The sequence below is a fragment of the Nannospalax galili genome, unplaced genomic scaffold (assembly GCF_000622305.1).
Source record: "Nannospalax galili isolate Female #2095 unplaced genomic scaffold, S.galili_v1.0 scaffold538, whole genome shotgun sequence".
In the NCBI taxonomy this organism is placed as follows: domain Eukaryota; kingdom Metazoa; phylum Chordata; class Mammalia; order Rodentia; family Spalacidae; genus Nannospalax; species Nannospalax galili.
Window position 1 is genome coordinate 5244818 of NW_008343842.1, and position 8628 is coordinate 5253445.

An 8628-nucleotide genomic window follows, 5' to 3' on the forward strand; every position below is an offset into this window, starting at 1 on the left:
TGACCGCGGGCAGCCGCAGCGCCGTTCCCGGGCCAGCAACCTGCGGCCGCGGGCTTTGCGCTTCCGCGCACGTCCTCAGAGGCGGCTGCCGATTGGCCAGAGGGGCTTACCCAGGCGAGGAGAGGGCCGGGATTGGCTGGCTCTGGGAACGCCCGCCACTCCGGTCACGTGGCTGCCGTCCAGGTAGTAGGAGGCTGCGGTGCCCCAACTCCTGGTCCTCGGGTAGCATCCTTCCTCCTCCTCTTCCTCTTTCTCCTCCTCCTCCTCCTCCTCCTCCTCCTCCTTCTCCTCCTCCTCCCCCCACTCCCGCGAGGGCTGCATGAGTTGGGGGCGGGTGCCCACAGTCCTGCTCGGCGGAGGGGTGAGTGCCAGCTTGCCCCGCCCCTTCCGGTCTGGAAGTCGCGCCCACCCCAACCCCACCCGACCCCAAGCATCCGGAACCGCCGTGAGAGACCCGCCGTGGTGTTCAAGTTCCTGAGTTTCGGGGATATTTCCCCTCTCGGGGAAGGAGCCGTTCTCCTCCCCGGCGGAGGCCCCTGGGGTGTAGGTTCCTGGGGCGTCGGTGCGGACCGGGAAACTAGCTCCACTCCGCTCGCAGGCCGCGCTGCTCCTGTCACTCCTCTGGATGCCCGCGCTGCTGCCCGCGGCCTCCCGTCTGCTGTTGCTGCCCCGAGCCTTGCTGTCCATGGCCTCTGCCAGCCCGCCGTCCCAACCCTCCCCAGCCTCGGGCTCGGGCTACGTGCCGGGGTCGGTGTCTGCAGCTTTCGTCACGTGCCCCAACGAGAAGGTCGCCAGGGAGATCGCCAGGTGGGGACCCTGGGGAGAAGGGCGGGCTGGGGGCGGGGAGGGGTGCCCCGGTGCACCCCGCTCTGGAAGCCTGCCCCAGGGCTGCCTGCACGGCTCCCCGCGCACCCCCCGAATGCTCTTTCACCCACAGGGCAGTGGTGGAGAAGCGCCTGGCAGCCTGCGTAAACCTTATCCCTCAGATCACGTCCATGTGAGTTTGAGACTTAGACGGTTAGCCCCATTGGAGGTGCTGACTGGGAGCTTTTTCCGGGGCCTAAAACTTTCCTTCCCAAGACTTTTCCCCTCTCTTTCTCTGACCCCTTCAGCTATGAATGGAAAGGAAAGATCGAGGAAGACAGTGAGGTGCTGATGGTGAGAAACACGCCCCATCCACCAAAACTTCACCGGACCCTTCAGCTCCACCCCTTGGTTTACCCTGTCTCTCTTTGCCCCTTAGATGATTAAAACCCAAAGTTCCCTGGTCCCTGCTCTGACAGATTTTGTTCGGTAAGAACCTTTTTCTTTTTGGGTGGTGGTACTGGGTATGGAACCAGTGCCTTGAGTGATCAACCCCTGAGTTTATCTCCCCTCCTGGAGAGCGAGCTTTGAGATGACAGGGGCAAGGGTATGGACTGTCTAGGGCTGGGGTCTGAGTGGGGTAGGTGTGCTTTGGGTATTTGAATAATCCCAGCTCCCATCACCTCTGCCAGGTCTGTGCACCCTTATGAGGTGGCTGAGGTGATTGCACTACCTGTGGAGCAGGGCAACTCTCCGTACCTGCACTGGGTGCGCCAGGTCACCGAGTCTGTTTCTGATACCAGCACAGCCTTACCATGATGAACCTTGCTCCATGAGCCCCTCTACTTAACACCCCTGACTTCCAGATGATGACTGAGCCCCCAATAAACCCTCTCTTTGGTTCTCTCCGCCTTTGTTCCTTATAACGTGTATCTGGTTGGGTTAGATCAGAAGTGCCTCCAGTCCATCTTTGAGAATAACTCAGGGCTACTAGGTCTGTTTATTTCTCTTTATTACAGTCATATAGTCTGGGATCCCCTATCACCCCTCCCTCCTCAATCTCTGCACCCAAGGGTTAAATAATCTTAAAAAATATTTAAAAAGCTGTAACAAAATAACATCAAAGGAAATGAGAAGGATGAGGGGGTCAGGAATCATGAAGAGGGCAGAGAAGACTCGTCCCCACTCCTGGATTCCAGCCTGGACAGCAGGGCACATTCCCTAGCGCTCCAGGTACATCCCAGCTGTAGGTGAGGTCAGAGGTCAGGGTACGAAAGTGCCAGTGTGTGGGGAATGGGGAAGTGGGCCGAGCAGGCTGTTCAGAATATGCCCCCTCCTCCCCATTCAACCAGGTACTGCACAGAGCCATCAGGCCGCACTCTTCGAGCAAGAACCCGGACAGGGTCCCCTCGGGATAGGTAGCCAACCCCACCTCGAACTCCTCCCCCAGTCCCAGGAGACAAACTACGGCACAGGGGAGAAGGGGGAACTGAACGTCTGGGAAGGCCTGGGGTAGAGGCTGGGACTGAGGAAGATGAGGCAGTCATCGAGTGGGAGGAGCTCTTAGGGATGTCTGTGGGGAAGCCAATGTGAAGTTCCAGGGGTGACCTAGGGAAAGAAGGCAACAGTCAGATCCAACAGGCCAGATGGGGTGCTTCAGGTTCAGTTCCCAGCACCCATGTCAGACAGCTCACGTCTGCCTATAACTCCAGTTGTAGGGAATGCAGTGGCCTCTGCACACAGCACATTATGCTCACAGATGAATAAAAATAAGTTTTTAGAAAGTACTGCTTCTGAGTTAGATCTATTTTTTAAAAATCCAGACAGATGTGGACAAAGACTGACAAATGGAAATCACACCATGTGTGGATCAGAGGAAAGACAAGAGTTTGAGACTAAGGAGCCTGGGACTCCAGAAGGGAACTGAGGAGTCACTGCTAACAGGGAACTGACTCACCTGTCTGGGGGTTCATTGTCCCCAGAGGTCCCTGCAGTGCTGGCAGAAGGGTGGAAGGAAGCGAACATCCGGATGGGGCTGCTGGGATTGGGGAACAGGAAAGTCAGAATCAGAATCGGAAGAAACCTTCCCTGTGAAGAGCAGAGCTTAAACTCAACCTCTAGGTGCACCTCAACTCCCAGAATACTGGGTACCAAACTGGTTCTAGAAGTCTCTCTGGGACAAGAGGTGGACATTGAAGGGGGAGAGGGGAAAGCGTTACAGGTGACAGTGCCTAGAGGATACAACTAGGAACTTAACTGTTGGGTAGAGGAGCACTGACCTGGGCAGGCAGCGGGCATCTGTGGGCCGGAAGTTGTAGCCGCTGCTGCCCTGGTAACTCTGGTTAGGGCTGGGGGGTGATGGAGACACTGAGGCCTAGAGGAAAAGGTGGGAGGACTGAGATGATCCTTGAATCCTTCCCACACCACACCGGTTTGCCCATGGGATTCTCCCTGCCCTTGTACCTGCAGTGCCCTCTGCAGACGTGCCCTCTGTCTCTGCTCCCGGGACTCCGGCTGATTGTGCACTGCTGAGGGTGGCCCCAGCTCCTCCACTTTCCCCTTCTTCCTCCTCCTCAGGGGCTCTGGCTCCGGCCTCCGGCGCTTCCCCAGGGGACGTGAGACCCCTCCCCCAGGGCCCTGCCCTGAAGGGAAGCTGTAAGAGGCCTCCTTATCCCCCCAGCCCCCTCCCAAGCACCCCCAAGACCTCCCCATCTCTCTATGTGTGCCCTCCAAACTGACCCGAGACTCTTCCCCCATCCCCTCTGGACCAGTGACCTGGTGGGGGCTCCATCTCCTGTGAGAGGCTCCACAGGAGGAGGGGTCCGAGCATGGAGACCAAAGAGACACTTCCGCTTCTTGATCTCCCTCCCTGAAATGAAACTGGGGGCAAGCAGAGCTGACAAGTCAGTGCTACTCCAAAGGCTCCCCTCACCTGCCGTTCTTGGAGATGGTCCCGACACCATGCGACCCCTGGCCCACCTTCCTCCAACTCACCGGTCCTTGTGACTATTAAGGGCAGAGAGGAGCTTGGAAGAACGTTCTCCCTTGGGGGTGTCTGAAAGCTGAAGAAAAGGGTAAATGGGTTATTGAGGGGCAGTGATGCCCTCTGCCTTCTTTCTCCCTGTTCCACCCCAGTTGCCCAAACAATCCCTTACCTCCCCCAGGAGTAGACTGTCCCAATTCTCAGAGGTGAAGGGGAGGATCTCTCGGTCAAAATCAAAGTATTTTTTCTTACAGCAAACACTGAGGTGGTAGAGGACAAGATGGGCCACGTCCACCCTGGAGAAACACCAAGCTGTCAGAACTGTGTAACATTACAAAAGTCAGGGGTATGTAGGGTAAAATACTGGGGGGTTAGCCAGGCATGGTGGCACATGCCTTTAATTCCAGTTTTCAGGAGGAGGAGGCTGGGGGATCTCCAAGGCCAGCCTTGGTCTATATAGTGAGTTCCTGGCCAGCTTGGACTACAGGAAGACCCTCTCTCAAAAAGACCAAAAAAGGCCAGGCGTGGTGGCACACACCTTTAATCCCAGCACTCGGAAGGCAGAGGCAGGCAGATCTCTGTGAGTTCAAGGCCAGCCTGGTCTACATAGTGAGTTCCAGGACAGCTGGGGCTACAGGGAGACTATGTCTCAAAAAAAAAAACCCAAAAGAGGGTGGGCAGGGTTGAGGAAGGAACGACACTGAAGGTGTGCCTAGTCCATCTCACCAGCGAAGCTGTAGCCTCCGGACCTTCTCAGGGCCACCCCGGCACACACAGCACTCAAACTCATAGAACCTGAATGTGGCCAGGGAAGAGAACACACCTCATTTTGAAATCAGCCCAGGGTCCCCAAGCAAGGAGGGCAAACAAGTGAGGAAATGCCGCAGAGGGCACGGGAGCATCCTGGGCTCCTGGAAAGCAGGCCCACACCATCCGCCCCTCACCTGTCCCCGTAGAGGAGGGGCTTGCTCAGACACTGGGTGCAGGCCTCATGGAACCACTGCAGGCAGCTCTGGCACTGCAGCATTTTCAGGTTCCACCTAGAAGGAAGCGGCACTGGTTGCTTTCAGGCAGCCTTCTTGAAACCACCCTAGACCCAGCACACATCCACCCGCCTCCACAAGGCTCCCCTCACCCTGTATGTTCGCCTTCACTGCAGGGCTCTAGCATAGAACCCACACCACCTTTCAGTACTCACTCCCCAGGGCCACCACAGTAACAGTAACTCTGCTGTCGGTTGCTCAGATGTGCAGCGTCCCAGTCCAATCCCTTTAGTCCATAGGGCAGAGACAGCTTCATACCCAGCATGGCCCGAGCATAGGGACCCTTCTTCAGTGCACCGCCCCTCTGCAGAGAGGAACAGGTGGAAGCCTCAGAGGAGCAGGAGAGCAGAGATGCTGAGAGGCGCCAGAGAAAGGACAACAGAGAGGTGCCTTTACCTTGGTGGCAATTGCAAAGACACACTGGCGGCAGACCCAGGATGTGCCCTCTCCTTCTCCAGGGGCTGGGGCCCTGGGAACATGGCAGTCCTGATGATATGCTGGATAAGGACAATGTTGAGGAGTAGATCACTCACTAGGGTGACCATGGTCACAATGGGGTGGGTGCATTACCCTGACTGCAGGTAAGGAAGCAGAGGCTCCCAGTAGTTTAGGGTCTTTCCCAAGGTCAGAGGGTTAGACAAGGATGGATACAGGCTATGCTCTACCTCACAGCTTACATCACCCTCATCCCATGGCTGCCTCTCCCTGGAGGAGATGAGGTGACAGGGTTAAGACTAGCCAGAACAGTGGCCTGGGAACTTAGGCCAGGGCAGGAGACAGAAGGCCAGTGTCAACCTGAAAGACCATTCAAGTGTCCTGCCCTCTCACCGTGTCGACACTTCTCACAGCTGACCAGGCGGTTCCCAGGGACCACAGTCTCAGAGCGACAGACACAGCAGAGGAGCTCCTCCCCGGGGAGGGCGGCTGTAAGGAAACAAAGTGTCAGGAGGTGGGCCCTCAAGCCACAATGTAGGACACCCCAACTCCTGTCCAGCCTGGTTTCTGCTGACCATAGGTTGCACAATCTCAGATCTTTAGGTCTCACCAGGGCTAATGTCTTTCCATAGTACCAGAAACTGGGAGTCATCCTCAAACTGGACCAGACACACCTCCCGAGCACTGTCCACCTGGAATGGATGAGCACAGACAATGCAATGGGAGAATCAGAGAGAGGATGCAGACACGGCCAGAGATCTGGGGGGGGGGGGGGGTTACCTTCTTGATGGTGCCCAAGTACAACAGTCCATCAGTCCATCTGGCCAACACATCTTGACCCTCCCAAAGTCGAGGTCTGGGGCCTGAGGTGGGACCAGTAGAAGCTGGGTCCCAGAGAGAGGGGGCCCCAGAGCGGCTCAGCCGGGGGGGCTGCGCCATTGCATTCTGGGGAGGCCTAGTCAGAGATAAGATAGGCGAGGTTGAGAATGCTCAGAGTCCCCACTTTCGTTTTTCTGTCGTGGATAAAGGACCAAGCACTTGCATCCCCATCTCCAACACCTGAGGGGGAAAGCACTGGTCACCTGGCCGGCTTCCGACTCTGGAGACTGGCTTTCCCTTCCCTGGGGTTCCCCACCTCGTTCTCTAGTTTGTCAGCTCCCAGGATCTCAGGAAAGGCTAGTTCAGACCAAGGTTACCGCTGGTTCACCTTTCCCAGCTGTTTGGAGGTATCCTAATTGCCAAGAGGCTTCCCGGAGCAGGCACAGCCGCCTCTCAGGCCAGGCCCATGTCTCATTCAACATTCCGGTGCCAGGTGAGGTCGGGTCAACCCTCACCTTTGGGCCTCGCGGTCCCGGGGTTGGACAACTTACCCGGAGCCCCAGGAGGGGGGCGTGTCCCGTCCTGGGCTCCACTCCCCGCTGCCTCAAGTCCGAGGAGGGACTTGGGTCCGCCCGGACCCGGAGCCAGGTCCAGAGTTCCCCCGCCCGCCCGCGCCCCAGCCAGACCCCCGCTCCTGCCCCCGCCCCGGGCGCCTCCCGCGCCTGCTTACCGGTGACAGTTGGGGCCACGGGAAGCCGGGATGCGGCTGGCCGGGGCGGGCCCGGCGCGGGGAGGGCGCGTCCAGGCGGTGGGGGCCGTGCGGGAGGGGGCCGGGGGTCCCCAGGCCCAGCCCCAGCCCCTCCGTCCCCGCGGCTCCGGGGCGTATGACGCAGCAGCCAAAGCAGCGGCAGCGGCAGGAGGCGTCGGCGGGAGGGGAGAAGGGGGGCGGTGGGAGGGGAGCCCTCGGGGGAGGGAGGAGCCGGCGGGGGGGCGGGCCCCGCCTCACCCCACCTCTCTCACCTCCTGCCGGCCCGCGGGGCGCTGGGGGAGCGGCCGCGGGCGCGCAGGTTCGGAGCCGTTGGGCGTGGAGGGCCCCACAGCCCCCGCGAGCAGTGGACGCCTCGCCCTCGGGGCAGGAGGGAATGTCCCCTCCCGGCAGCCCTGCAGGTCCGGGTGGGCCCCCGCCCCATGCCCCATTCGTTAACTACTCCGCCCCCGTGGTCACTCCAAGTACCGCCCCACTCGCGGCCCCGCCCTCCATTCACCCTTTCCCGGCCCGCGCCCCGCCCTCCCGGGGTAAGTTGCCGGCTGTGCGCACGCGTGGCCCCGCCCGAGCGGGCACCTGGGGGGCGGTGCCCTCCTCCCGCGGCCACTGGGCAGACACGGAGACAGCGTGCGCGCCCAGGCTCGGCCGCGGCCCGGCGTTCGCGGCCAGACACCAGGCCAGCCGAGCGGTGACGCGCGCCAGCAACCAATGGGCGTGGGCGGGCAAGGCCGGCGGGTTCGAACCGGCTGGCAGGGAAAGGCGGGAGTGAGGCGCTGGCGGCCGCTGGACGGCCTGAGTTCCGGTCCCGCCCTCTGAAGAGCGTTCCTGCCCCGTGTGGGGCTGGCCAGGCGCAGGATGGGGTCGCGGTGGGCTCCGCGCCGCTGGAAGGCTGGGAAGAAGCCAAGGCCTCGCGGTACAGACGCACGGTAGACTAGACGCAGCCACGGCACGGCGCCTACACACATGTAGGACCCCTGCTCTGGCAGCTGCGCACATTTTAATCCCAGCGCTCGGAGGCAGACAGTACTTCATAGTGAGACCGTGTCTCAACACCCCCCTCCAAAAAAACCCACCTATATTTAAAAATATGCAACAGACTTTCTTTATTTGATAGGGCTAAGTACATAATGCTGTCTACCCAATAAAAGCATCCCCGACACCCCCACCCAGGACGTACATACACATTAACACACAACACACACAGACATATGCACTTAGGCTTGCACAAAGCAGGCTCTGGATCCAGCCAGCTTCATTTCTTGTTGGCCCGGGCAGTGCCAATAACACACTGGTTCACCTGTGGACAAGAGTTACATGATTATGTCTGCAAGGTAACCAGAACAAGGACCCCAAGTTCTGCTGCCGTGACCCCCCTGCCCCCAGTGCTGGTACTGCTCTCGGAATACTGAAACAGAACGCAATGAATGCAGGTTCGGCCTGGTCCCACTTTCGGCTAATTGTCATGCCCATTAGGAGGTCAGAGATGTCTCAGTGCTTAAGAGCACTTGCTCTTTACAGAGGACCTGGGTTCAGTTCCCAGCATCCACATGGTGACCCATAACTGCCTAGTTGCAGGGAATCCAATCCCCTCCTCTGGCCGCCCCCCCGACCCTGCATGCACACGGTGCATTTAAATGAATGCAGGCAAAACCCACACGCACATAAAATTTTAAAAAAAGTCTGAGCCCAGCGTGGTGGCACATGCCTGTAGTCCCAGCACTTGGGAGGCAGAGGTAGGCAAATCTGAGTTCAAGGCCCACCTGGTCTACATAGTGAGC

The 8628-nt window shown here is 59.2% G+C and overlaps 4 protein-coding genes across 27 annotated transcripts in view; 1 reads left to right on the top strand and 3 right to left on the bottom strand.

Annotated features, from left to right (window-relative positions):
- Positions 1-225, bottom strand: part of Syngap1 (synaptic Ras GTPase activating protein 1) — a 35877-nt gene extending 35652 nt beyond the window's left edge. For all 13 annotated transcript variants that reach the window (XR_003850637.1, XR_003850640.1, XR_003850636.1 and 10 more), the window contains exon 1: positions 111-225. The gene's annotated coding sequence lies outside the window, so the exon portion shown is untranslated. The remainder of the gene's footprint in view (positions 1-110) is intronic.
- Cuta (cutA divalent cation tolerance homolog) lies at positions 52-1712 on the top strand. Of its 4 annotated transcripts, none has more exons than XM_008840157.3 (6): positions 52-183; positions 599-807; positions 938-997; positions 1113-1158; positions 1244-1293; positions 1497-1712. In XM_008840157.3, the coding sequence occupies exons 2-6, from the start codon at positions 626-628 to the stop codon at positions 1621-1623; spliced, it is 465 nt and encodes a 154-aa protein (XP_008838379.1). In that variant the 5' UTR covers positions 52-183; positions 599-625; the 3' UTR covers positions 1624-1712. The 4 variants fall into 4 exon arrangements, with proteins under 4 accessions (XP_008838379.1, XP_008838381.1, XP_008838377.1 ...); XM_008840159.3 differs by lacking the exon at positions 52-183 and adding an exon at positions 206-222; XM_008840155.3 differs by lacking the exon at positions 52-183 and adding an exon at positions 220-361.
- A 65-nt stretch (positions 1713-1777) lies between these two features.
- On the bottom strand, positions 1778-7000 carry Phf1 (PHD finger protein 1). 7 transcript variants are annotated; one of them, XM_008840162.2, is made up of 15 exons: positions 6815-6941; positions 6046-6220; positions 5876-5957; positions 5659-5754; positions 5227-5327; positions 4986-5134; positions 4732-4827; positions 4514-4582; positions 3960-4083; positions 3799-3866; positions 3544-3684; positions 3268-3457; positions 3084-3178; positions 2762-2839; positions 1778-2412 (listed from the first exon to the last, which is right to left on the bottom strand). In XM_008840162.2, the coding sequence occupies exons 2-15, from the start codon at positions 6202-6204 to the stop codon at positions 2124-2126; spliced, it is 1737 nt and encodes a 578-aa protein (XP_008838384.1). In that variant the 5' UTR covers positions 6205-6220; positions 6815-6941; the 3' UTR covers positions 1778-2123. The 7 variants fall into 7 exon arrangements, with proteins under 7 accessions (XP_008838384.1, XP_008838382.1, XP_029422826.1 ...); XM_008840160.2 differs by having other exon boundaries at positions 2762-2842; XM_029566966.1 differs by having other exon boundaries at positions 2762-2842; positions 6046-6324; positions 6815-6893.
- Positions 7001-7928: 928 nt separating this feature from the next.
- Positions 7929-8628, bottom strand: part of Kifc1 (kinesin family member C1) — an 18550-nt gene continuing 17850 nt past the window's right edge. For all 3 annotated transcript variants that reach the window (XM_029566949.1, XM_008840165.3, XM_029566950.1), the window contains one exon: positions 7929-8147. In XM_029566949.1, coding sequence (XP_029422809.1) covers positions 8103-8147 — 45 coding nt within the window. In that variant the 3' untranslated portion in view covers positions 7929-8102. The remainder of the gene's footprint in view (positions 8148-8628) is intronic.

What these genes read in the sequence shown, in the direction of transcription:
- Phf1 (XM_008840160.2), bottom strand. Translation starts at nt 6,204, where the DNA reads ATGGCGCAGCCCCCCCGGCTGAGCCGCTCTGGGGCCCCCTCTCTCTGG. An exon ending in ACTTGGGCACCATCAAGAAG is followed by an intron (nt 5,958 to 6,045) that starts GTAACCCCCCCC and finishes CATCCATTCCAG; the next exon opens with GTGGACAGTGCTCGGGAGGT. An exon ending in TCTTTGCAATTGCCACCAAG is followed by an intron (nt 5,135 to 5,226) that starts GTAAAGGCACCT and finishes TCCTCTCTGCAG; the next exon opens with AGGGGCGGTGCACTGAAGAA.
- Cuta (XM_008840155.3), top strand. Translation starts at nt 320, where the DNA reads ATGAGTTGGGGGCGGGTGCCCACAGTCCTGCTCGGCGGAGGG. An exon ending in CAGTCCTGCTCGGCGGAGGG is followed by an intron (nt 362 to 598) that starts GTGAGTGCCAGC and finishes CTCCGCTCGCAG; the next exon opens with GCCGCGCTGCTCCTGTCACT. An exon ending in GCTCTGACAGATTTTGTTCG is followed by an intron (nt 1,294 to 1,496) that starts GTAAGAACCTTT and finishes CACCTCTGCCAG; the next exon opens with GTCTGTGCACCCTTATGAGG.